This window comes from Dermacentor albipictus, chromosome 1 (genome assembly GCF_038994185.2).
Source record: "Dermacentor albipictus isolate Rhodes 1998 colony chromosome 1, USDA_Dalb.pri_finalv2, whole genome shotgun sequence".
Classification (NCBI taxonomy): Eukaryota; Metazoa; Arthropoda; class Arachnida; order Ixodida; family Ixodidae; genus Dermacentor; species Dermacentor albipictus.
The window spans coordinates 375217533-375244822 of NC_091821.1; the positions used below are offsets into that span (position 1 = coordinate 375217533).

General features: G+C 44.6%; 2 protein-coding genes across 2 annotated transcripts in view; one reads left to right on the forward strand and one right to left on the reverse strand.

Moving 5' to 3' along the window:
• The first annotated feature begins 181 nt into the window (after positions 1 to 181).
• LOC135901755 (UDP-glucuronic acid decarboxylase 1-like) lies at positions 182 to 17292 on the forward strand. The gene is made up of 10 exons (XM_065431582.2): positions 182 to 522; positions 1066 to 1174; positions 1533 to 1725; positions 2429 to 2609; positions 3860 to 3964; positions 4193 to 4374; positions 5136 to 5255; positions 8178 to 8340; positions 8933 to 9036; positions 11150 to 17292. Exons 1-10 carry the CDS (start codon positions 426 to 428, stop codon positions 11261 to 11263), a joined length of 1368 nt encoding a protein of 455 aa, XP_065287654.1. The 5' UTR covers positions 182 to 425; the 3' UTR covers positions 11264 to 17292.
• The window catches only part of LOC135901754 (putative serine protease K12H4.7), a 28623-nt gene continuing 18595 nt past the window's right edge, over positions 17263 to 27290 (reverse strand). Inside the window, exons 5-9 of the mRNA XM_065431581.2 lie at positions 24265 to 24379; positions 23197 to 23398; positions 22476 to 22569; positions 21053 to 21261; positions 17263 to 17464 (exon numbers count right to left, since the gene is read on the reverse strand). Of these exons, the coding sequence (XP_065287653.1) occupies positions 17349 to 17464; positions 21053 to 21261; positions 22476 to 22569; positions 23197 to 23398; positions 24265 to 24379 (736 nt within the window). The 3' untranslated portion in view covers positions 17263 to 17348. The remainder of the gene's footprint in view (positions 17465 to 21052; positions 21262 to 22475; positions 22570 to 23196; positions 23399 to 24264; positions 24380 to 27290) is intronic.

A 27290-nucleotide genomic window follows, 5' to 3' on the forward strand; every position in this document is an offset into this window, starting at 1 on the left:
TATATATATATATATATATATATATATATATATATATATATATATATATATATATATATATATATATATATATATATATATGTGTGTGTGTGTGTGTGTGTGTGTGTGTGTGTGTGTGTGTGTGTGTGTGTGTGTGTGTGTGTGTGTTTGCAAGGGCCCTGGTTGAAATTGGCAAGGTAGTGTTAGCAACAATGGCTTTGTTTTGCTTTTAGCTGCAGCTGCGGTGTGCATGTCCACTGATGCTCGTTGCTAGCTGTTTTGGTTTGAAATAATGCTGTGCGACTCTTCTCTGCTTGAAGTCTCCGGATGGTGCCACACATGTTGAAGAACTCCAGATTTGGAATTGAAATCTGTTTGAGCAGAATGTGAGCGCTTCGACCGGGTGCCAAAAGTTGCGACTTGTTTCCGAAACTGAACCACGCGCGATGCAGCGACTTGCACGAAACGTTCCTGCACGGTACCACTTAAAGCTGAAGATGGCAGCTATGTACGCGATAGCATGTTTTCTTGTGCTAGCTCTCGGTAAGTAGATCGTTTTCCTTTAAAACGTAGCGTCGCCCGACGTCAACTTCAACTCCGTTTTTGAGTCCTCCCTCCTCTTTGCATGCTTTATGCGAACGTATGCATGCCAACGGCTCTTTGTATTCTTTTTTGCTTTTGCAAAGTACAAGCCAGATAAGAAGGGCATATGTTGCTCATCTTTATTGAAGGAATCGCTGTTCATGATTCACGTCCAAACTAGCGATCAACTAATGTATTCTCTTTCACAGGACTAACTCCTGTTTATAACGATCTCACTCGTTGCTGAACGCACTCACTCGCTGTTAATAAAAATTACCCTTTCAGACAGGCTCTTTATATTTATTTTTTTTTTCTACGAGGCCAGTGCACGGAATTCGCCAAGGTAATCTGCATTGATTGGCTGCGGCCGCAGATGGGGGTACCGGGAGTCGTTCCCTCCCTTTTAATCAATGAAGTGAAGGTCCCCACCTTGTTTTGGATTCAGTACGGCTTCCGTGTCCCTTGTCTCAAGGACATGCCGCCTGTTTCTCTTCCTGTGGCCAGTTGCACTCAGCTATCGACAACTGGAGAGCTTGGCAAAGGCGTCCACTGTCCTATCGTTGCGTGTGCCATCTGCAGGGTTCAGCGCCGACCCTCCTCATCCGCCTGTGTCGTGAGTCAAGCTTGAACTTTCCTTTCTACACACCTAGCATGCCCATCTCGGAGCAGTGAAGTTCGCGGTGACTACGCCGTGAATACGGAAAATTACTCTTGTCACGACATCATCGCATAGTCGCCTTGCATTCTCCAGTTATGTATAGTGAATGAAGGCGTGTGTTAATATATAGTGCTTCTTTAAAATAAAGTAAAATCGTGTGCTTCCTTGTGAAGCGGTATCGTCACCGTAATTCTGCAATATGAAGAGCTTGCTTTTATTATTTTATTCTCGTCTGTGGCATTCGTAGATGCACAAACGCTTACTCTTGTTTCAAAAGCCTGTGGTTTATACCTATATCATTGTGATGTGGCAGTGTTATTGCCAAGCAGCAGCCTTTATTGAAGACAGCTGATGAAGGAGGGGTCGACGTGAAGGACAAACTGATCGCCACAATGGAGCAGAAACTACGTGACTTGGAAGCTCGCATCCAGAAACTTGAAAAGAATGCACCAAAGACTTACCCTATTGTGAAGCAGCTAGACTACAGAGAGAAGAAACGCATCCTGGTATGTGAAAGCGAAATTGAGAATGTTTTGAAGTTTGCCTACTGGTGCAGGATTATATGTGTATACATATAAAAGAAGCGGCTCGGACATTAAGCTGCTTGTGCTTCATCTTTTTCCTTGAGTCAAATTCGCGAACGTGCAGTTGTGTAAACACTTAAGATATGTAACCTTAATTGACATCCGCTTGCTCTCCTCATCCACATTGGTCCTTGCTGATATCATTCCTTCATTTTCATTAGTGTTTTGAAAGCTTGAAACTTATTCTCATGAATTTGTGCAACTCAACAAAATGCACACATAGAAACAGCTTATATGTAATGCTACCTGCGCACTTATATTTTTGGCCCATGGGTAAAAAAAAGCTTTACGTGCATTGCAGTCAGGTTGTGCTGGGTATTGTTTATCGATGTTTTAAACTTCGTCAAGTTTTGGGAAGCATCACTTTTACTTTATTATTGAGGATGGAGGCAATGGTTATAGAATGTGTATACATCAAGCTTAACATTATTTTATTACTATTACTTTCATCCCTGATTGCCTAGTATCTTGAGCATTGATGCAATGCAGTACAATCCAAAGTTTTAAGCTAATAAGAGCGGCTTCATGTGTTGTTTTGGTTGCGCTTAATCGACTGACCATTTTGTGGTTCATGGAATATGCCTTGTGACTTCTTAAAATGGTTTTGCCTTTTCATTTGCCCTAGGTTGCTGGCGGTGCTGGGTTTGTGGGGAGCCACCTAGTTGACCATCTTATGCAACAGGGTCACCAAGTCACTGTGGTGGATAACTTTTTCACTGGCAGCAAACACAACATTGAACATTGGATTGGCCATCACAATTTTGAGCTCATTCATCATGACATCGTCAGCCCATTGTTCATTGAAGGTAAGGCTTATTGAAGCTACAGAGATTGTGGCAAAGCTTTACCAAATGTATGAAACTAGATAACTAGAGTATGAAGAAAAGACCCATTTGGAAAGAGCATGGCACTGGGAAAGGTCACTGTGGAAATACTAGTGGCCAATCATAGCTCAGATGGTGCCTTACTCTTTTCTTGTTGTTTTTTACTCATTTGTGTACTCGAGGTAAAAAAAGAAACACTAAAAGACTACAACACATTATCATTGCCTTGTTAAAGCACAAAATTTATCGGTTTAATTTTCATTGACATCTCGTTACGTTTTTCTTTTGAGTTCCGGATTTCTATTTCTGTTGTGATATACACCTCTACTGTTCATTAGAACTGGCAAAGTGGCTAGTCTAGCACTAGTGTGTGTGAAGGAAGAGATATGGCGACCAAGTAAGCCATTCTTGTTCTCCACTTCCTTTGCTTGCCTGATCTGGCTATAGCAATGTTTGATCTGAACCTGTGAATATCGGCTTTTCTTTACCTAGTGATCATGTGTGCATGGAACTATAGAGCATTTCAATAAGAGAACACATCTGAATGTCTTGCTTAATAGTATTCTATAATCGTATGGGCACACATCAAGGCTCCTTTCAAGTGTAGTATATTGTTTTTGTCCATGCATAATGCTTAAGCCATTCACAACTGTGAAGAATGGTAACATAATACAAGAGACATTGTGCATTCAATGCACAATGACACTTGTGTGGTATGTTATCACACAAGTGTTCCCCCCTGAATGTTAGGGAACTGTCATGCTAATTGACGCAATGACAATATCGGTTTTGCAGAAGGCACTGTCTACATCCATTATGACGAAACCTTTTTAAACGGAAATGATGTATTGATCTAGCACTTGCACTAATATTTTAAGGCTGTTCGACAAGTACAAGTATCACCTAGGCCATTTAGAATGTCCACAGTGTCAAATGAGTGCACATCTGCAATGAGGAATGTGTTCAAGCACTCAACTGCTTGCCACAGCCAATGTCATATTGCAATGGAGAGAAGACAACTTTGCACTGTTGAGGAGGAGGAGGAGGAAGTAAACTTTATTACTCTAGAAAGAGTAATTCAGCGGTCGTGCCGGGTGTCTTGATCTTCTATTGGTTGATGAAGATCTCCGGCCTGCATGGTTGGCACCCCTATTCCAGGGCACCACTGAGCGTGGCTGCTCGTCGTGCATGATTGCACTGTTGATGTGACATCTTGTTGCACTCATTTTCAGTTGACTACATCTACAACTTAGCATCACCTGCATCTCCTCCCCACTACATGATGAACCCTGTGAAGACAATCAAGACAAACACACTAGGCACCATCAACATGCTAGGTAAGAAAGCTTTGGTGGAGAGGAGTTTTAGAAAGATACAGGGTAGTAGTGCTTGTAGTAAATACAAATAGAGTTATTTTATAGCAGTATGATAATGATTTGAGCATCTTCCTTTGCAATGTTGTCATGCGTAATTGTGTAAGAGTAGTGTGACATTTGTGCTATAAGTTGTTAAAAATGGCCACTTTTTGTCAGCACTGACAACTTTGGTTCCCCCTCTGTATGCAGGGTTGGCAAGGCGTGTTGGTGCTCGTCTTTTGATAACATCCACATCAGAGGTCTATGGGGACCCAGCTGTACATCCTCAGAATGAGGACTACTGGGGCCACGTCAATCCCGTGGGGCCACGATCGTGCTATGACGAGGGCAAGCGAGTTGCTGAAACCCTCTGCTACGCTTATGCCAAACAGGCATGTAACTTTGCATGTACGAATTGCTTTACATTGCACACAGCTTAGCCTAATTTTCTGTGACAGTCTCGGTATATTTAGTGAGCTTGTGCTGTAAAGAAAAGTAATTTATTCAGGGTTCATTTGAAACTTGCTTAGTAAAGCAGACAAGTGAAATTCTGAATACTTGGGTTTATTGAATGCTTAATTCCTGCACTGCATGGCGTGTGACTTGTCATAAAAAGGCAGTCCAGACGAAAAATCATGGCTCGATTGACCAAATGGCAGTTAAGCTATTGGCAAATTGCAGTGACTACTTCAAAGGAACATTTTGCAAATCCAAACAAGAAGCTCCTATTTTGATGGCTTCCTTGTTTTCATCGGGCTTTGTGCTTTCCCCGACTATTCGATGGGGTCTGTTTGTGTCTTTATAGGCAGAAAGAATTGTCTCTCCATCTGTGCATTTTTGCTAGTGCGGCTTGTTTTGTAACTCACTTTAAAGGCAGGGGCTTTATGTTGTATCATAACAACCGCAAAAGACTTTGACAGCTTTGCATATGAAAGGGAAGAATTGTCATCCATCTGACTGTGCCACAAAGCTACTAAGTATGTATGGGTTTCCTTTACAGCGTCGTCTACATATTTGTGCTATAGGATTATTATTTCTACCTTTCGTGAACTTTCCTCCACCTTGCAGTACTTATTTACTGCTGATCCAGCCTTGCACTTCAAGAGCACATGCTGACAGTTTCCTGAGTTTGTGTATTTTGTTTTTTATTTAGGAAAGTGTTGAAGTCCGGGTGGCTCGTGTATTCAACACATATGGGCCACGCATGCACCTTAACGACGGCAGGGTAGTCAGCAACTTCATTCTGCAAGCATTGCAAGATAAACCTATAACTGTGAGTCTGCCAATGTTTTAATTTTTTTCTGCCACTGAGCATTGCATTGGTTCGGCATGCAAAAATCATAAATATAAGGTTGCAGCAAAGGCATTGTGCTTTATTCCTGGCTGATGTAGTAGAGTTTTGATAAGGTGTACGAGGACCAGGACAAATTCAGCAGAAATCTACAAGAGATGTAAACCTGGGGCTCTTTTTTCTTTCCCCTTTGCTATAGCAGTTGTATGGGCACTCCAAGCAAATTTTTACTGTCAGGGTTTGTATGAGGTATGCTGGGATAGCTGCTATGTTATTGAAATGCCAAAGTTTCTCTGACAAAGTTTTATGTTCTTTACTGAATTCTTTCTCAGGAATTTTGATAATTGCAGCCAGTGAAGAACATTTGTGAGACACGTCATTCACAGGTTATGACTTTTATCTTAAATCTTCTGAAGCAATAATATCAAAACAATAGTAGAGCTCACTATCTGAAAATGATGTAGTTTCCCTGGCACTGGCACCGTTTAAAGTCAGCACAGAGAAACTTGCACGTTGCCATTGCTGGCCCTACATGGCGTCTTGTTAAAGCTTTAAGAGTGCCACAAATTTTGACTATTCTACTCTTTACACTGACAGAAATTGGCGAAATAAAAGTCACTGAATAAGCCTGACATGCGACTCGATTAAGTGCAGCAGTAATAATACAGACGCTGGAGGCACATTCACACCGTCGTTGCTGCTGCCATCGTTGTAGAACTGCCCCACTGGTGGCACTTGCATGGATTATGCACAGAGTAATGCAGTGTCTCCTGATGTGGTGGCAGAGCAAATGCTGCATTCTCTCTTCTGCTGCAGGAATGAGCACATGCACAATATAAGCAAACTAGCATTCCTGCTGAGCTGCTGTGTGGATACTCTGGTCTGAGCAGCAAATGTCAAACTAGCATTATGTAATACAGTCGACTTTCGTTAATTCGACTCTGACGGGGCCGACAAAATGTATCGAATAATGTGGGGTCGAATTAAACTAAATGAATAAAAAATGACAAAACACACTGCTATTACATTTGGTGGTATTTGCCAGAGTCCAGCATGCCCCGAGTCAAACGCGTGCCTACTTGCTGTATCCGAAGTAGAAAAATAGCGTAGAAATGAGCATTAAAGCTTCTAAAGAAAGCATCCAATTTTGTAATAAAAAGATGTGTTGCACCGTGGCGGTCAGTTTCTTCAAGTCAGCTTGACCGCACCTTTTTTTTTTTTTAAGTCAGCTTTGCCGCTGTACATTTCTGTTATGCGGTAAAGCATACGAACGCTACGAAAGCAATATTAGCTCCAAGAATGACCTACAGAAACTGCTACAAAAAACTGCATCAGGGATTCCGTTCAAAGTTGTAGTGAACAGATTGGTTTCACAAATTATGCGTGCCTCGCCATGATGACAGTCGGTCGCTTCCGTTACATGAGGGGTATGCCATATTGTTGATAAAGGCTACTGAGGGCCACTATGGAGGCCGCCACTATGAAGGCCACTATGATACAATATACATAGCACCAGTTGATTGGCTCTGTATCTTAATCATGCAACTTCTCTTTTGGGTGATTGCTGTTATGGTATTCGTGAAGCATATATGTACTACACATGACGCACTGTCGTGTTAACAGCCATGTGCAATGCATCTTCAGGGTGTCTAGAAACCGGGAAAACCAGGAATCCTCAGGGATTTTGAATAGTTTGAAAATACTCAGGGAAAACTCGGGGAACTTGCACTTCTATCAGGGAAAATTAGCTGTAGTGTTATTGAAAGGCAATGAAAGTCGCGTTAATGCTGGCTCGAGTAACAGAGAGGAATCGTAACGAATCGTCTTTTACGCCGTGTCGTCGGCTGGAGGAGTTGTCAGTGTAGTCAGCCACCGATTTTCTGGACGCCCGATTTTTGCGACATGTCCGATAATTCGGACGGCTTTGTGGCACCACCACGTGCCCCATGGAGTCAGTGCATAAGAATGTATGAAATTTCGTATGCGAGAACGCTTCGCCATCCGATTTTCCAGACTTTTTGCCGTGACCGCAGTTCCGAAATGGTATTAATCTGAGCCACCATCGCTGCCATTTTTATTTTGCGCAGCAGGCGTTGTTGCGTGCTGCATCGTGCCAACTTGTCGCCCTCACTTATAGGTGGAATCATGCTTAGAACACCATTCTAGTAGTTCAAGCACAGCGCTAAACCTTGTTATTGCTCACAGTGATTCACCCTTGGGGCAAAGCTACCAATAATTTTTTTTACTGATCTTTGGCAATTTATATGACAAATGTGAGCTGCTATATCCAAATTTGGCTTATGGCAGACAGCAAAACTTAGCTCCCTCAAATACAACAAATTTTATTTGAAATTGGTCAAGTAGCTGCCAAAGAAGGGCATTTTTGTGTTTGATGTGTAGTTTAATAGTAAAATTGGAGTTAGCTTCAGACTAACGCTTCCGCTTCAGGTAGTACTGTATAGATACATTATGAAGTGGTATGACCACAGTGCCAAGATTCTTTTTTCACTGGAACATTTTTATTTGTTCGGATGTTGCACATTTTTCTTTTTTTTTTCACAAATACATGGTGCAATGGTGCTTACCTGAAGAGCCACACAGAATGTTGTATAAGGCAGAGCTTTGACAAAAATGCATGAATAAAATATGTCTAAGTTTCTCCAACGGAAGTTAGACAAACTTAGTCATTACTTTAGTCATTTGTTTTTCAAAGCAGAACTTTTGAAAAACAAATGATCAAACTTTCCTGCAGCACTTGCACGTAGTACCACAGTATCACTCCTGCTAAACTTATCAACCATTGCTGCGCACTAGAGTAAATTAAATATTGAAGCAAAATGGGGTGCAATGATAACAGCTGTTTGTGTTGGATTAGTTTAACAGTGCACCCCTTCTGTCTTGCAGGTACATGGCTCTGGCAAGCAGACCAGGTCATTTCAGTATGTCAGCGACCTTATAGATGGCTTAGTTGCTCTGATGAATGCCAACTACTCAAGACCTATAAATCTTGGAAACCCTGAAGAGCACACTATTGAGGAGTTTGCGCAGATTGTAAAAAATCTTGTTGGTAAGTTCCTTGTTTGTCAGTACTGACCCATATTCAAAGTCTGGAACTGTTCTCTTGATCTGTAATTGTGAACAGCAGTAACTGGTGAGCAAATTCTGAAACTAATTTTTGAAACCTTTATTTTACACTGACTGCAGGTAAGTGTTCATACAGAATATTTTACTTAACATCTTGGTTACTTCGCAGGTCACAGGTCGGTAATGGCAGTTATTCCTCGTGCGCGACTGTGCAGAGCTTTCTTAGAATGCACAAGCGACATCTTTCGTACGAATCACAGGAGATAAAAAATTGTTGTTGTTTCCATCTCACGCATCATAGTGCCACCTTTCTACTCCTCGAGGAAGTTTTAATCTGGTATAACACCTTGGTGATACAGCTGTGGGTCATGACGGACCGGGCAATATGACAAGGGACCCACCTTGGGTCACAACTCACAGGGATCAAGACTACAAAAAATGCTGTCGCAGTGAATGTGTTGTATTCAAGAACAGTTGAACTATTTTAAGGGTGCTGAAGATGAAATTGACTGTCGATTGTGTGAAATGCTATGTAAATGTGCATGTTCGTATTATACTCTTGCCTGTGTCTGCAGGGGGATCCAGCAAAATAGAATATGTGAGTACTGTCATTGATGACCCCCAGAGGAGAAAACCTGACATTACACGTGCCAAGAAGTACCTTGACTGGGAACCAAAAGTGAGTTGGCCTGTTTTTCTGCATGTTTGTTGCTTGAATCTTTGTGAATACTATAAGATCTGTTGTTGCCATTACTTCTTTTAAGGTGATAGCTTTCTTTGGCTCTGGCTCTTCCGCCAGTTTTCGTGGTGGTCATAAGTTCATGCTTTGTGGTCGGCAGTGACTGGACTTTCACGGCTGATACAAAAGCACCGATGCAAAGGGTGCATACTCCAGTGCAATCTAGTTACAGGGTGCATTCGTCACTGAATGCCAATTATAGCTTTTGGAGATGCATGCACTGTTGCATGAGAACTGTGGGGCATCTGAAGGTGTAAATGCTGTGGTGGAGCACTTGGAAAGCACATCGCTTCTCCTCTCTCACCGGCCTCACCCCCCCCTGTGGCGGCTGCAGCAGAAGGCTCCAGCAATGGAAGGGAGAGCGGCAGTCACTTTCCATGCTGACATTTGCACCGCTATAGACGGCACACATATGACAAATTGGTTTTTGTGTGTAGCTATGTATACTACTGCCACAGAAAGGCTGGTTAACAGCTCTGTTCTCTATGTAATTATGCAATAAAACAGTAAATCCTACCTTAATATGTACACTGCAACAAATACGCCTTCAAGCGCATCATTTTCGTTTGTTACTTAAATAGCCTTCTAGAAGAGTTCAGCTACTTGCTCATGACACTCATCGTGAGTGGTTTGTGCACATTTTTATTGCCACAACATAGGCAGGTGTCATTACACCAGATTAGTGTGTATCTTGTGTCTTTGAAGACATCTTGTTGTCAGTGTATTTAAAGGAACTGTGAACACAACTTCTACACATTTGTTGTTGCCTCTGCAAGATTAGGGCTGGGCCTTTTCAATGCTTTTGCATCTCAGTTGCATCACACAAGCTTGTGAATGAAGGGGAAAGCAGAAATAAACTAGCAAGGAGCATTGTTATCGTAAAGAGATCAGCTAGGGCTACCTCTTCCATCATTCCATCACATTTGTGCAGCATAGCCAACAGTGCGAGATAGTGTTGGACTCCACACCTGTATTTGACATTGAGGCTACTTTCTTGCTTAATTAATATAGAAGACCATGTGCAAAAAATGCAGTGTCTCGTTATTTTTTAAATGTAATCTATGATTCTAAATTGAATCATCCCGTTTAACTTATGTATTATCAGACATTATTGAAGTCTGATAGAAGAGTCACGTATTTTGAGAGCCTCCTAACATGACGAAACAAGAAGCCTTGTTTTTAAGGAAAAAAGACCTGTGTCAGAATAAGCAGAGGAAATTCTATTCGTATAACTGTGTCAAATTTGGGGAGGATGGCACAACCCTGCAGTTCTAGCCAGCGGGCCTCAGTCCTGGTCAGCAGCATCTAGCCACAAGTTGCGCCACTACTCATGCATTTCTTGTCCTCATCTGCTTTCATAACTAGCTGTCATGTTGTAGTTCCTACAAATTGAATTGAAATTGTGGTATTAACGAGAACTTAATATACTTTTTATGTCTCTTGCCACAGTGCTTGGCTCCATGTTGGGCTTTACATCTCTGAGTGGGCGCTTGGGATTATCTGGCATTCAGTTGAGGGCATCCATTCTCCAACCGCAGGCGGCCTTTTTAGCAGAATGCCTGCCTGCCTGCCTGTGGAAGGCACATTAGAGCTGCTGCTGTTGTAAACGTACTGGCAACATTGGTGCAAGTGGGCTCCCCTGTCTACTCGGCTGCTATGGGACTTCAGTGCTTGGAAGGCCATTCCCCAACCTGAAGGCATCCCTGTGCAGCGTATGGGTGGATGTGGGGAGAATACTGTGTAATTGAAGTGAGTTAGTTGCCTGTAAATGACAGTGTAGTAATTTCTGTGATGTACATGCAGTTGAAAAGACCTAGCACTTGCTCTTACCCCATTGCTTGTTTCCCAAGTGTGACCAAAAGATTGATTTGTATGAGCCTTTTAACATTTGAGTTGATGCCGATGCACCATGATCTGCTGGCATCATCGATAGTGATGTGCTGGAGTTAGCTTGCTTTATCACTGTTACAGCTTGAGCATAACTGAGTAGTGACTTTTGTTATCCAGACTGCTAAAAAAAAATATCTGAAAAGTGCATTTACGAATGTTTCAGGTGCCACTATTAGATGGCCTGAGGAAAACCGTGGATTACTTCAAGGAGGAATTGACAAAGAATAGCAAGACCTACAACCCACAACTAAATCAAAACTCCACAAAGCTAAAGTAACTCATCCTCATGTTGTTGTCGCCAATCTCATATTTGTGTACTATGCTTATACAAGCTTCACAGGATGCCAGTGCTTGGCAGTGCAATGAAGGGACTGACAGGCTTGCCAAGACTAGTGCTGTTGTGCTGGTGAAACTCAAGTGAGCAGCACACAGAAGTGCCATTACTTTGAACATGTTATGGCAAACATGGTGTAATTTGAGTTCCTTTTACAGAACACAAGCTGTGAATAAGCTTTCTTGCTGATAAACAGTTATTGTGTGTGTGTGTGTGTGTGTGTGTGTGTGTGTGTGTGTGTGTGTGTGTGTGTGTGTGTGTGTGTGCGTGTGTGTGTGTGTGTGTGCGTGTATGTGTGTGTGTGCGTGTATGTGTGTGTGTGCGTGTATGTGTGTGTGCGTGCATGTGTGTGTGTGTGTGCGCGTGTGTGGTATAGCTGATGTGTACAGGGGCTGTATTCTCAGAGTTTAGCAGATATTTTCACCTTTCTCTGACCTTCTTGGAGCTTGAGGACCAGGCAGTGTTGATGCTCGTGGGAGGTGTGTTGTTATTTTCATTGCATCGACTTTTGCTGGCTTAGCCTATCAACATGTGCTGTAAATGATATCCTCTAAAGTGATCAATGAAGAATACAGTCCTTGGAATTAAGACAATTTTAGAAACAAAATTCACATCATCACGCACATTAATCAGAATCCAGAAATCAGCCATGTATGGCACCTATTCTCTCAACGAACTTTGTTAAAGGTGCTCTGCCTAAATATCAAAATTTTGTGTCCATTTACAGATTCGCTTTAGATGTATTGGATTTCGTGTGTTGGTATTAATGGTGAAGTGCCCTCAGTCCTTCACCTTGTTCCAAAAGAACACCTAGCTTTCCAAGTGACATATTACAGAATGGGGGATCTTTGGATTCGAGTGCTGAAGTGTAAAAAATACGGGTGTCCGCCTGCAAAATTTGCTATCAGTAAGCAGTTGTTTGCTGAAATGAGGTTATTTATCACTGTTCTTGCTACTAATGCTTTCAAAACATCCTTTGCTGTGGAAAAAGATAGTGAGGTTCAGATGTTTGTTTATGAAGCTATTGTATGGCTTCTAGTCTCGCTGCTGCTTCTCCTGAGTGACATAAAACGCATGCACCATTTCAGTTCCTAATTGAAGTGGACAGCAGGCCCAGAAAGGGGGATGCACAACCTTATAGAAGTGGGCGTGCATATGGTACTTTAGGGCACTTTGTAATCTGCTGCTGTACTTGTAGACGACATTCTGTGGAAATGAAGAAAAAGCTACAGGGGCAGAACTTTTGCACATGTGTTAATGCATCAAGTAGTTCAAAAGAACTTGACTGCGCCTACGGTTTCTTGGAATCAGTGTAGCTTCCACTTGTAATGGTTTAGCATTTGCTCTATCATGGAAGAAAAATGCAGAAAAAAAGTCAAATTTAACACTGAGTGGTCTACTTAGTCTCATGCTCTTGTAAATAAGATGCTTATATTTACTCTTTTCCCGCTTTAGCTAACTCAGATGAGTATCTGGAACTTTTTCAGGAGTGTGCTTACTTATGTGCATTTTGCCTCCGTAGCTTTCATTTCATTGCCACAGAAAGTTACCCGCAAGTAGATAGATGCCACTAATGTATTTTGACATAGAAAACTAAAAGGGCCTATAGCCTGCACACTGATATAGCTGTGATATGTCATGGGTAGTCCTCCTCCTCCGTTTTATTTTGTTTTTATTTTGATGCCCCGCAATTTTTTAATTGTGTATTGTATTTATATGTATTATTATGCTTGCATTTGGAGTAGATCACATGTATTATGGCGTAATCTTTGATACTTTTGGACATCCGTCAACCGGAAGAACATCCTCTTGGCATTGCACTTTCTCTTCTTCTACGCTGTGCTGCAAAGAGTGGTGTGATCACTTGGACAGTGTCCGCGTTTCCTTGTTGTTTTCACTGCAAATTTAACATTAAAGTCAGTGTTGAGGCAGTCATGCAGTTTCATGTAAAGCTATGGTCATCAAAAGAAACGAGTGAGTAGTCATTCCTGCTAAGCTTGCAAGCACCGGCATGTGCATACACTTCCTGGTCCGAGTCATGCACATTAATTTTCAGGGTATGTTGCTCATATTGGCATATCTTTACATAAAACTGGCTGTTCCTTCTTTCATTTACATGACTTCCTTTGTATTTTCAACTAGCACTATAAGCTGAACATTCAAGGATATATTACTAGTCTAAGCTCTACAGTATAAACTTATGATGGTATAAATTTTCACTTTAGCTTGAAAATAGGTCATAATTGTACATTGTTTTATTATTTATGTTTTACTATGTGGTGTGCCTGCATTAAAATGCTGAGGGATGCTGTGAGTGTGTGTTAGTGCATGTGAGTGGTTCAATTGTTTGTGCTCTGTGTTGACAAAGTTTTGTAAATTCTGCGCAATCAGCGATAAGCTGTTAAGCAGCTTATTACACTTCGCACTTTACAAGTATACATGTCTTTTGAGATAATTGACGCAGCTCAGAATAAGTTATTATACCTTTTGTCCCATTTGTAAAATATAGAGCTGTCAGAATTAAATGGTGTGTCTAGCAAGTTCTCGTGAATTAACCAAAAATTTTACTTGCGTTCGCTGCTGAAACTTTCGCACTAGTGAAAAATCCACTTCAAGTAAACTTAGACAAGACACTTACTAAACTGAGTGAAATGTGAATGTGCTATTTGTCACTTGCCTCACTGCTTAGTTGCACTCGCATATGGGGCAGAGGTGCTGTGTAACACTTGCTTTTGTGTGTGTATTGTTGCTTTGCAGTCTGCTTAATCTGTTCTTAGTAGTCTCACTGTGCCTAATCATGAAAAGGAACTTGGGATTGCATCACAGTAGGAGCTCTAGTCTAAGAAATATTGCTGCCAAAATTCCTGAAATATGCATTCAACGGGTAACATTGGGCTTATATGTTGACTAACACTTTGTAGAGCTTCTGAAATTAATCTTCTGAAGACTGGCCTTTATGATACCATCATGTAGTTTAGTATCTGAGCACTTCATGTATTGTAGGCAGCTAATGCTGCCACATATGTTTGTGATTTTTTGTTTTAATACTGCTGTGATATGTCTCCAGAGAATGACTATGTAGGGTGTTACTTTTTTGAGATTATACGGATATATATAAAAGGCTGTGGGCGTAGTGAATGTGGCATTTTTCAGTGGAGTTACCAGGTGAAACGAACGCACTTTGCAGCATATAACGTGTTTCACAAGAATAATTAAGACCAACAGATGTATGTTCACTTTTAGAACCTTTCCAACAGTTAAGAACTTTGAGGCAAGTGTTAGAACCTTGAGCCATATGACAAATTTGGAAGCCGTCACATTTTAGTTCACCCCAGTTTTCTTTATATATATATATATATATATATATATATATAAAATCTTGGAAGAACTGCACCGAATTTGAGATGTTCAAAATCTAATTTCAACGTTCAGTTCAAGGTCTCTTTGATTTGGCTGCGCTTTCTGCGTTATTTCTTGGGAGTGCAGCAGTCTTGCCCTCGATTTGACAGCACTGTGCGCCGCCTGCACGTGCACCACACTCTTCATTTTGACTTAGTGCGAGGCCAATTCAGTACAAGTGCGCTGTTCTCCTGCACTCGCTTCTTTGGAAGTGCAGCCATCGTGCAAGCTCTCTGTAGCAGACGAAATGGCGCGGTGCTAGTTGATTCATATACGGTGCACGAATGTAAATGTCTCTCGCTTTGGTTACAGCAGATCGCTTTATCTAGCTGGCACAGTGTTGTGTGGTGGAAGTTCAATGTCTGATTGGACACGTTAGTAAAAACTTTTAGCACCCTAAATTGCTTTTGATCGTACGGTTTTCTCATGGAACGCGTCTTCTGGCGAAAAAATAACCTTCACGGTCACCATTCCGTTCCCACGAGATAGTGCTATCATAATTGCGTTAACAAAAAGATGAAAAGAAAGATATCTGCCCTTTCGCTATGTGTTCATTTATAAAAAAAGTTTAACCGCCCGCAGCAGACGACAGAACCCGTTCGTTGCTACACTCTCCTCTTCAATTTGCAAGGGCCACGAGGCGCGCAAATACCGCACTGCACTTTCACAACATGACTTTGTGCGGCACCGCACTCGGCACTCTCGAGAACTAGTTCACAAGCTGCAACAAATTCTAAGATACCTTCAGTTTCAAACGTCGCTGCACTTTTCGTTACGGGGCATTTCCGTACGATGACATAGCGGGGCTGCCTTTTCTCTGCATCCAGTGCATTATGTTTCGATATTTTCTTAATTTAATGTTGAAATTCGATTATGAATATCTAGGTGTGATTTTCAATATTTGAGGGAAAAAAAATGGAGGTGCACTAAGATGTGACTGCCTCCACAGTTGCCATGAAAAGTCCCCAAGGTTCTAATAAGAAAGTAAATGAATTTTATTGCGATAGCAATTATATGGGCACTCCAGGCGAACTTCTGCCGTCGGCGTCGCGAGGGTGAGCCGCGAAGTACACTCTTTTAAAACCGTTGCACCTTTTGGGGTATATATTTGTCTGACAACAATAATCGTCATCTGCCTTGCTTGCGTTTCCTTTCTTGAAAACTCGACGCTCGCTAATTTCCTGTCGACAATTCTGTGTCACACTGATGACGCGCAAGCCGTTCATGACTGGGAAGTACCGGGCTCGCAGCGTTAAAGAAAGGAAACGTGGGCAAGACAGGTGACAGTTATTGTTGTGGGAAAAGATAAGCCCCAAAGGGTGTAATTTTTAGGAGTGCACTATGAAAACAGTTACACCCCTTTGGGGTGTATATTTGCCACACAATAATCATCCGTCTTGGTTGCGTTTCCTTTCTTGAAAACGCTGCGCTCGTTACTTTCTTGTCGAGAATGCTCTGTCATGCTAACAACGCGCACGCACTTGGAAGTATCAGGCGCGCAGCGTTAAAGGAAGTGCGGGCAAGACGGGTGACGATTATCGCTGTCAAATATACACCCCAAAGGGTGCAACTGTTCTTAAAGTGAAACACTCTTAGAAAAATATTACACCCTTTGGGGCCTATCTTGTCCCACAACGATTATCCTCGTATGTCTGTGGGCGCCAGAAAGGAAACGCGGGCAGCACGGATGACGATTATTGTTGTGGGACAAGATACGCCCCAAAGGGTGTAAATTTTTCTAAGAGAGTAAGGAGTAGGACGGCGGGGAGATATGCGCGCACTAGGATGAATGGTGGAAACGGGGGCTACGGAGGCAGGGTATAGTGCACATCTAGCCTTCTACGCCAGCTGCAGCGGCTGAGCTGGGCCGCGCGCCTCCCACCTCGGAGGCAATCTTGCCCGCGGCCGAAGGCTATAGCCGGCCGGACATACGTGACGGCTTCGTGTGCGCTGCTCTCTCGCCCGCCTAATTCGCGTGGAAGCGAGAGGCAGCGCTGCCACCGCTCTTCATCAGGCCAGCGTTCTGCACAGCGAGCATTCGCGGTCGTTGTGTAAAATTTGTTCGCGTTTGCATGTGCGCGCGTGACAACGTGCTTAATTTAGTAAGCGAATGTTTACGACAGTTCATGCGGCTGATGAAATCACTGACATTTCTCTGTATAGCTGTCTGATAATTTGCTATCGCAATCAGTGCTTCGCCTGTCGCGCGAAGCTCCAATGTTTTTTTTTTTGTTATTCATTCTTCTGAAACTTGCGTTATAAGCGGCAATGTATGTCAGCCCCGCCTTACAACTCCTCTGCCATAATGCCACATTCGCCATGCTCATAGCCGCTTTATAAAAATTATGTATATTCTAGAAAAAGAAAGCCCTGTTTTATTAGCCCATGGTGACCACGCTGCCAAGAGTGATGCTTTGTTGCACACCGCTGTACAAACATCTTTTTCTTGTCTTTTGTACGCAGCCATGTAAAGGGTGCAGCATGGTTTCATTACTTGTACATATGTAGTTTTCAGAAGGTTAAACAGTTTCTTCTGAGATTCCTTATTTGCGAATAAAATTGTGCATCCTTTATTTTCGTTGTGCTTGTCTCGAACGTGCAGATGCCGTTCTGGTTGTAAGGTGGCCGGCTACGATGTAGCTCCCACCCATTTGCCGACGAGGTATTCAATCTGCTCCCGCGCTTTTGTCAGTTCAGGCACGTCATGCTCCGAGGGTGGGTACATGTCCGCACAGTGGGCGGTTCCTGAAAACAGGAGGCACGTCGGAACCGTTAAAAGGCTGTATTGGTAGGTTTCTCTTTTGTAATACAATGAATGCCCTTGAGGCCAACATTACCTTGGTAGGAAATTTAGCTAGTCATGAAAGAAAGACACATAAGTAGCAGCGACATCGTCGTTAGCACATGCCCCCTCCCTCCCTAACAGCTAGCTCCCCATGACCTCGTACCTTTCGACAGTGCCTGCTCGCAGAGCTAGCCGATTGCTTATCCGCGGAGAATGATAAAACTGCACTCAAGAGAAAGCAAATTTAGCCTTAAGCTTGTGAATTTCCTCTGCCCATGAGGCGATACAAGGAATAGAAAAGTACTATGCAATCCGTGGCTTCGCAATCATGTCGGCACGGCTATCGGTGTGAACTTCGTGTGAACTGTTCTCCTAAGATAGCGTACGAGATTCTGAAAAAATAATCTGCCAGCGCAGACTAATGTATGTTTGTAGCTGCAGCTCTCTTGAATGCAACAAATTCCGAAGCGGTTGTCTCGTAAATGTATTTCTTCGTCTTACATACACTTGAATAGGAAAATAGGAGTAGGCCTCGAGCTAAAGCTTCTTGCTAACCGCCAAGTCGATGGCGTTGCGTTGACATCGCGGATTTCAGACTATTTATCGCTCATTTTGGGCTTTTGTGTGCAGAAAAAGTGCACAAAAGCAACTCGGTTGAGCTCTTGTGCATATATATTATGAACGCAGCGCGAACTTCATTGATAAACAGTTAACGAAGTGTATATACGAATGCAACGTGATGATATTGAAGGAGCCCTGCAACGCTTTCCTTTAGACCTATGCAACGCTGCAATGGGTGCGATGCCTTTCTATAAATATATTCCCAAAGGAAACTTTTGAAAACGCCCATTTCCTGTCAACGTTTTCTCTCGTTTCCAACATTCCCGAGAGAGCGACGAAGGAGCTGTAGGGGGGCCGCTGTAGACCAGAATCATTTGGGCGATATTGCTGAGATCTCGAGATCTTTCTCACCCCCACTAACCTTAGCTACATGCCTGCCGGCCTTGGTGGCCGGCAGGCACGCGCAGCAGCTAAGCCTAGCGGGGGTGAGGGAGAGAGTGGTGCGGGTAGCGCGCGCCGACTTCCGAGAGCCCTCTCCCCTCACGCAATACCTGGCGCGCTTTCGCGGCAGCAGGTCTTCCGTTTCGCCCGCTCTGCTTAATCGAGGTGCGCTGGTGACGTGTCATCGCCGCCAGTGGGAATTCGGGTGCAGTTCCAGGCAACGAAGCCGCTCATGAGCTCGCCCGAGCACTCTACCACCGGGCAACTCTAGAGCAGCCAGTTCCAGGGATAAAAAATGGCATGATCACGTACAGGGAAATTGTCGATCACTACAAAGCCGAAGGAAGAATATTTCCGCCTCCGCATCGGTCTCTCTCTCTGGAGGACGCTCGCATTTGGCGACGCCTCCAGGGAAACAATTATACATCACCACATTGGATCTACTTAACACAGACGAGGGACTATAACGACGCCCTCTGCAAAATTTGTAAGCAAAAAGGTACGCTAGACCATATAATATGGGAGTGTGCTGGCTCCCCAGGGGCCAAGGAAAACATTGTCAGTAGAGAAGCCTGGGAGGCCTTGCTCCAGAGCGAGGCTGAAGACGACCAGCGTCGAGCAATCCGCCTGGCCGTTGAGGCCGTGAAGACTCACCGTCCTCAACGCGCGGGGACTGCTTCGTCCTCCTCCCCTACCTACGTGTAGGTTAAGAGGCGGGCACCCCAGCTCGATGGAACAATAAAGTTTTCAATCAATCAATCAATCGGGTGCAGTTTCGTTGCTGCAGACGCCGGCTTTTACGTTCGATAAGCCATTGGATGCTTTCGCATTAAGAAATGAGTGGGAGGGTTACATACGGCACCCTTTCCCCTTCCCATCAAGAATTCCCGGGCAGTGGCGCCGAACAGTATTTGCTGACTTTCGAGAAGCTTCAAACTATGAAATTTCGGAAGAAATATTGCGTGCGACAGCTCGCTTACGTTGCAAAGCACATTTGGAAGGCGATGTTTTGTTTAGAGACTTCAAGTCGATTTGGGGTTCGTGGGAATTGGATATCTGTCTGCAACTTTGACAACTTTCATCAAAATAATGCAATTTGAGGCCTTCTAGTGTATGTAGGATAAACAAAGAAGCGTCAAAATTAAGCTTGGAATGAAAATGACGCACCAACTTAGTGTAGAGTTATGTGCGGAAAAGTAACAGTGCGTAATTAGCTCAAAAAGGCCTGAATTAAACCCAGATGCACTATAGTTCAAACGGCGCACGCTTATAACCGTAACCGGTAGTGCGGATTTACTCGACGAGAAATACGGGCCGATACCGAAGACAGTGCAGCCCGAAAATGTGGACTGATCCCGAAGGTAGTGTAGTCTAAATAACAAACCACATGGTACACTAACGTTCCCAAGAAAACCTTGTTTTCCATGTCAACTGCTGTTGATTCGCCTTTTTCACTACTTGCCCTGCTTGGTATGCGTAGTGAGCGCACTGCGCAGCGCCGTCCTCGTCGTCTGCAACGTGCAGGTATTTGACTTTCGGCATGATGTGAACACTCGTCTGTTACATGGTAATCGCGATGCACTGCCCCGGATGTGTATATCTAAAATTACCGGTGTGAATAAAAGGCGACAGTAAGAAAAATTATGCAGAAACTCCTCTGGAGTTGTCTAAGTATGCCTAAGCATTGGGCCACTTGCTCGTCCCCATGCAGCGCGGCACCATTATCAATCTTATCGCAATTGATCCGATCCTGACAACCCTTATCTGATCTTACCAGCCTTATCGGACATTATCCGACCCTTATCGGTCCTTATCGGAATTGCTCCGGCCATTATAAGTCATTATCACTATTTAGCACCTTATCGATCCTCGTCGAACCATTATCAACCGTCATGAGACCCATATAAACCCTCATCACTCCTTATCAACTCATTGTGTTATCAGCTCATCTGTGTTGCGAGGCGCGAAGTGAACGAGCTCTCGGAGATCGATGGCATTTCGATCGGTGAAGGAACGCCCTAACTGAAGGAGCATACTGCGATCACCGAAATACGTCGGGGATGTGGCGTGCTTGGCATTATATATCAAAACGCTTATTTTAAAAAAATTGCAAAAACGGAATTTTCCTGGTGTCTGCAAGGCTCTAAGTCGGCTCTACATGTGATCCTAGAGATGGCTTTTATTCCACTATCACAAAATCTTTCAACAAAGCCTCCACAGAAACTGTTCTCCGTTGACAGTCGTACCACCGGTACGACAGATTCATATGGTTCAGATATCTTCTGCAAGCGTGGGTGTATAGCCCAGTGGGTAAGACGCTGGGCTTCTAAGAGTGGTGTCGTAGGTTCCAAATTCACCACCGCCAACGTTTTTTTCTTTCAATCTTTTTCTTTCGATTTTACTGTTTTTCTTTATGGAGTGCGCAACGTGTTACGCGTTACGGACGGGCAGAAAGACCAACGGACAAATTTCCTGGGTGAGTCACCTAAGAATGCTTACGCACTAAGGTCGCCTTTTTAGCACTGACCACTGACGCAAGCACTGACCATTGATGAAGATGGCGGTCACGTCACTTGCGAGATCCCTGGTGATGCCGAGTGCGTGCCACGGGTCGATGGATCCGTTGGGGAAGGTCACGTTGTGCACGGCGGGTCGGAAGCCGCCGTAGAAGGTGTTGGTGCGGCGCACAGCGCTCTTCAGGAGGGCCTCGTCGAAGTGCGCTCCAAAGATGTCCCTGCACTGCTTCACGAAGAACCTTGTCGAAGAAAGGGAGTGTGCAGTGTTAAGCTACGGTAGTGTAGAAGCAGAGCTGGATTAAAGCGGGAGATAAGTGGGCTTCACCGCTGACTGTGTAAGAGAAGGGGGGGGGGGGGGGAGTAAAGCCTTTTAGGAAACATGGATACACCAATTGACAAAATTGAAGCGATCGAGCGCCACTGTTCTGTGCCTACAAGAGAAGGGCTTCTGTCGCAGTTCCCTCGCATTGCATGCGAGAAGCGCATCTGTGACGTCGCAGTTGTCCGAGCCCTTTTATACCTTGCAAATGGACCCAGCATGAGCGCGTCGTCCCATACCGTGTAGCAATTTTACTTATTTTATTTTATTTTATTTTATTTGCCGAGGTTACTCCGTAGTTATGGCGTTCTGCTTCTGAGGCCCGCAGGTTCGACGCCTGGCCCGGTGGCCGCATTCCTATGGGAGCGGAACTCAAACACGATCACCAGGTGGTCAAAATTAATCGCGAGTACGCCACTATTGCACTTCGCATAGCTTCGGTGTTGCATCGGTACGTTAGGCCCTACTTATCAATTAGATAAATTTTTACGTAAATATCCAGGTACAGGTGACTGAAAAAAGAAAATTGGGAAAATGAAAATCACCTGTTTAATACCGCTTTCAATAAAGTTGGTCGTAACGCGAATGTGAAATGTTCTGTGGAACGAAGCACATGCATCGACTTGTTTTTGAGTCGCCGTTAAATCTGGCTTCGCCACAATAATACGTTGTATGTGGAAAAGCGTGCTGTTAAGGGCACTGGTCACGCTGGCACCAAAACGCACAAGACGGCATGTCAAGCTGGCATTTAATGCAACGTTATTAGCACTTCACGAACAATGATGGAACCTTAAATGCACGTGCCCATCAATGCTTGTATTTGTTTTTTTTTATCTGTGAACTTTATCCTAACCGGGCGGGAAACAAAAATCCTTTTCGTGAAACTGGCTTCATCACATCGCACACTTGCCCAACTAGAGCCACTGCATCACTGCACGAAATGAGAACAACCTGCAAACTGCACCCGATGGTACTTAAACGTTGGGCATAATGACATCACTGGAATCGCTACGACGTCATCTGCCTGATAAAACACACTAGCTTTCTTCCACAAACCACAGCCACATAATCTGGTTCATTGTAGCACACACTAGCATTCTTCCTTACACGCAGGTTTATGCAGCACAGGCTTACTCGACTGGGAAAAGAGATCCGAAAGGTTGGTCCTTGAGGTCCGATGACTGGTAGTAGCCGAACTCGACGCAAGTCTGGTAGGTCCACTGCCGGCCTGCATAAGCAAGGCGCTGCCATTACACCTTGCAAATGCAGTGATCGAGTTGTTGAAATTTCCTGCACTGTTGCCTGCTGCCACTTCGCCACAGGAGGGCTGCAGATCTTTTTTCTTCTCTTTTTCCCTTGAAGATGGCACATATGCTAAGACTATGCTGAGAAAGCTAAGCACGATTTGCGAGGTGTTGGGAACCGTGTAAAGGATCCGCTGGTGTTACTGCCCCAATAGATGCGCACGGTAAATGCACCATCCATAAGGAAGAGCTAGCGCTAAGCTCTGGTTGGTGTAAGGTCCGCATGTGCACGAGCTAATAAGTTGCCGGTTGCTCAAAATTTTCCTTCGTGTTCTCTGCGAGTACGGAAATGAATTATTACGTTGATGTCTTTTCCACCTCCAGCGATTAAATGAAAATGTCAAGATCGTGATTTTTCATTAGTTTTTTACTATGTGGAGCTCTGCTTAGTAATGATTTCTGCCCGACCAGCGTTACACGTGTAACTGACACCGACATGGCCTTCCGAAATCAACGGTTCGCGACATCAAAAATTCGCGACACCAGCGCTGCCTCGCGGAGATACGCGATATAATGAAAAGCGCCACGATGGTGCGGCGCTGCAGTCACACCTCCGGCTCCCTCGGTGCTGTTGAACTGGATCTCCCGCAGCGAGTCGATGAAGGTGTCGTAATCGTAGTCGAGGCAGGCCTGCTTGGTGGCGTTCAGCAGGATCTCGTTGACCGCCGCGAAGCGCTCCAGCGGGCTGCGGTCGTCGCTTGGGTCCGTCATGGTGTCGCACAAAGTGTCGATGGTCACGGTGTTGTCTCCGCCCTGCGCATGCATAGCGGGACAGACTTTGCATGGAACTGTGCGCGCCCGAATGAAGGTAGCTTAGGGGCTGACATTCGAGATTTGGAGATGCCTTTGTGCACGGAGGGTCTTTTGAGCGAAGGTAGAGTGTAGTAAGCGAAAGTATACTGTTTGGGTAGCAAAGTATGGTTGCCTGCCGCAACTGTAACTGGGGCGGGAATCCGGGGACAGTTGGTTGTTCGTGATCACCTATAAACAGCGCGTAAAACGAGGGACGAACATAAGAGAGACATACAGAGCGCTGTGTATGTTCCTTTTAATTGATATGTTCGTCTCTCGTCTTGCTGTTTTTAGATGATCGCAACTGTAAATGCTTCGAAGACGTCCCTCTATTCGTCATTTAGTTTTCTGGAAAATGAACTTTAAAAATTGGTTGCGTTCCGGGCCAATCACTTTCTACTGGCCTCGTGTTTGCGACGCCACAGGGTATACACCCCACTGTCGCTGAAATGGACGCTTCCTAGTTCGGAAACTCTGTAAAAGCTCTCTGTGTCATCAGGAGAGACACCATCAGCTTCGCTTCTGTGGTGTTAGTGCCACGTGTACTGAGTGTTTAGCACGCGTTCTGCGCGTTTACATTATGGTAGTGTAGGACCGGACGTCATTCACTCCATCGTAACGTTACACTAAGCAGCTAACTGTATTGCTATCTCGATTATTGGTTATTTAAAATTATTGATGAGGTTCTAAGCAAATTGAACCACCATACAGGTGACGGGACCGTGTCAAATGCCATTTGAAAATGACAACAGCGTGATATGGTTAAAAAAAAACGCCGAAGTTACCCTTTAAAGCGCCTCTAGCTTCAAGAAAACGCGTGTACGTGCCTCGAACTCTCTGGCGTCCTTGTTGTACTGGACAATGCCTTCAAAGTTACCCGCCAGGCTCTGGAACAGGTTGGCCATGTTGTTGGCGTTGAATCCGTTGAAGTAGGTGCACAGCCTGCGTGTGAAGCCGCCAAAGAAGGGCACGTATTAGTGCTGAATGAATAGGATATGAGAGCTGATGCTTTGTTTCTGTTGACGACGTCAGAAACTTTTTCCCTGCACCCCACAACGAAAATGGAGAACCAATTCGCTCGTTGGAGATCGCTATATTATTGATGTTTTAAAACGAGCACGTGACGAAAATTCTGCGCACCTAAACATGCGGTGTTGTGAAGTCGGGGGTCCGTGCGGCGAACAAAGGTTCCATGAATGGTGCCAGGTGCAGTGAGAAAGAAGGGTTCCGAGCGACGGTTAAGAGATGAGAAAAATGATTAATATTAAAAAAAAGGTACATGATTCAGTTTTACAAACACGGCTCCAACTATCTGAGCACACCACATGCTAGAGTCTTTGCTTGTCCGAGCGTCCCTCTTCTCAAAGCCGTCTGGATCCGCTTTTTATGCCGTTTATTTCTCTCTTTCCCTCGTCGAGAGAATTCACTGGCCAATTACAAACACCGAATCGTTAACCACCTCCCGTCCCCCAATGTTCCACCCCTTTGGTGGCTCTCCTGTCTCCAACGTTGCACAATACGAGACAACCACGTGGCAAGCTGTGAATCGGCCGTGTCAGGATTGGGGGCTCAATCCCTTCGTCCGTGGTCCTTTGCCAAGATTGGAGTACGGCATGAATTCGAAGGTAGCTGGCCCATGCCGTCGTCCAACTTATTTACGCTGAGATCGTTGATGAAGTGAAGAACTGCTTCTCATCGAGAACGAGGAAAAAGGGGTTTATTTACAGAAAAATAACTCAGTCTAACATGACTGTTTGAGAAAAATAGTATTAGTCCAACAGGACTGCATGAGAGAAGTGAACCAGTCTAACATGACTGCTCAAGAGAAGTGTGTCCAACAATCGCACAACCACAGTTTTTATACACTCGATCCGCTGGTCCTACGACGCGGCGGCTGTTCGTTTACACACCACCAACTCGCAGCTGCTCTGAAGACCAGTTTTCAGACACAAAGGCACACACATTCCGAAGCCCAAGCGACGGCGTTGAAGGTGGTGCCGTTCCGGAAAATCGACGCCGCTCGAGGGACGCTCGTTGTTTTGCAACATGCGGAACCGTGAGAGCGCAAAAATAAGACGTTCCCGCGGTAGCTTCTTCAGGCGTGTCGGATCAGCGCCGCGTTGAGGAACTCTGGAATCATTGTCCACACACCAAACTCGTCTTGTCACAATGTCGAAGCGGGCTGGAGGAAGGCGGCGGATTCCAGCGCAAAGGTCGCTTCTTTGAACGCCTCGCAGCTGCAGCGGCGGAGAGCGGGAGGTGCGCGTCTTGCACCCCTTGTCGTAATCGGGTGGCAAGGTGACAATCTTGTTGTGCAACCCGCCGTTCTTTACAGCGCCTCCATGGCCCCAAAAGTCTCGACTGTCTAGCGCTGACAACCGCTAGGCAGGAAGAGAACGGCTGCTGGTCAGGGGGGGATTGATGTCTTGGCTCGCAGCGACCACCTGTGCATTGATGTCACCGCCCCAAAACATCCAACAAGGACAGGCAACTGCAAAATGAACCCCACAACACGGCTCTGCGCCGAGATGACGCGCATTGGCTCTCACTTTAGACTCGCTAGGCTTCAAAAAAAAACAACAACAACATAAGTGCAGAAACAAAAAAAAATGCTGCATTTCACTATGCCAATTTCTGAAGCAAATTCCTGCTGACAAATTCAGCAATCATGGAGGGAATCCTGCTAAATGAGAGGGGATCTTCTTCGCTTAATAAATTTAACACTAGTAACCCTAAAATTTAGGCGGGACCCTCAAACGCAGAATTCAAATTAGCCTGCTCAAACCATCCGCATTGCTATGCAACTTTCCCTTCTTATATCTAACGGAGAAGTTGTACTCTTGGAGAGTGAGGCTCCATCGGAGCAAGCGGCCGTTTTTGTGTGACATTTGATTGAGCCACGTCAGAGGACAGTGGTCGGTCTCGAAGATGAACTTCGCTCCGTACAAATAACACGACAACTTCTGGGCGGCCCAAACCAAACAAGCGCATTCCTTCTCTGAAGCGCTGTAGGCCTCCTCTCTTACATTTAGTTTACGGCTGGCGTAGAGGATTGGATGCTCCTCGTTATCGTCGCCGACTTGACTAAGTACCACGCCCATACCTCTGTCGCTTGCGTCGCATTGAACTATGAATTCCTTTGTGTAGTCTGGCGCGCGAAGCACAGGGCGAGAAACCAATAGCGTTTTCAAACTTTGGAAAGCGTTCTCTTTGTCCTTATCCCAGTGTACGTTACTCGGTGCTCCCTTTCGGAGGGCGTCTGTTAATGGACTTGCCAATTGCGAGTAATTCGGAATGTACCGTTGATAGTACCCCACAAGTCCCAAAAATGAACGAACGTCCGTTTTCGTGCGCGGCTGAGAAAAATCTCCAATCGTAGCTATTTTCAGCTCAGCCGGTCGTCTCATGTCCTGACCGACAACATGGCCCAGATAAGTAACCTGCGAACAACCAAACCTACACTTTTCTGCTTTCATCGTTAAGTCGACTTTAAACGTACGAAGCCTCGCATTCCTGTCGTAATAGACTTTGGCGTTCTTTTGAGCTCTTGCCATGTTCTTTCCGACTAGTTCTTGGGTTGCGCTTAGGCGTTCCAGTAAATTTAGCACGTATTCAAGCACTGTTGGACTCTCCCCTCTTTCCTCCCACATCTCTCTTAACATTCTCAGTGGAGACCGGAGTGTCCTCCCATACGCTAGTTCTGCTGGTGAGAACCCTGTCGCCTCATGTGGAACCGTTCGCAAAGCAAACAAAGTTGCCGGCAGACAGTTCTCCCAGTCCTCCTTGTGCTCGTAACAGAGCGCACGCAAAACTCGCTTAAGCACCGAATGCCACCTCTCTACACTGTTTGACT

Coding starts and splice junctions, on each gene's coding strand:
- LOC135901755 (XM_065431582.2), top strand. CDS start 426: ATGCAGCGACTTGCACGAAACGTTCCTGCACGGTACCACTTAAAGCTG. Junction 523..1,065: donor TTTTCTTGTGCTAGCTCTCG/GTAAGTAGATCG, acceptor TCCTGTGGCCAG/TTGCACTCAGCTATCGACAA. Junction 8,341..8,932: donor GATTGTAAAAAATCTTGTTG/GTAAGTTCCTTG, acceptor CTGTGTCTGCAG/GGGGATCCAGCAAAATAGAA.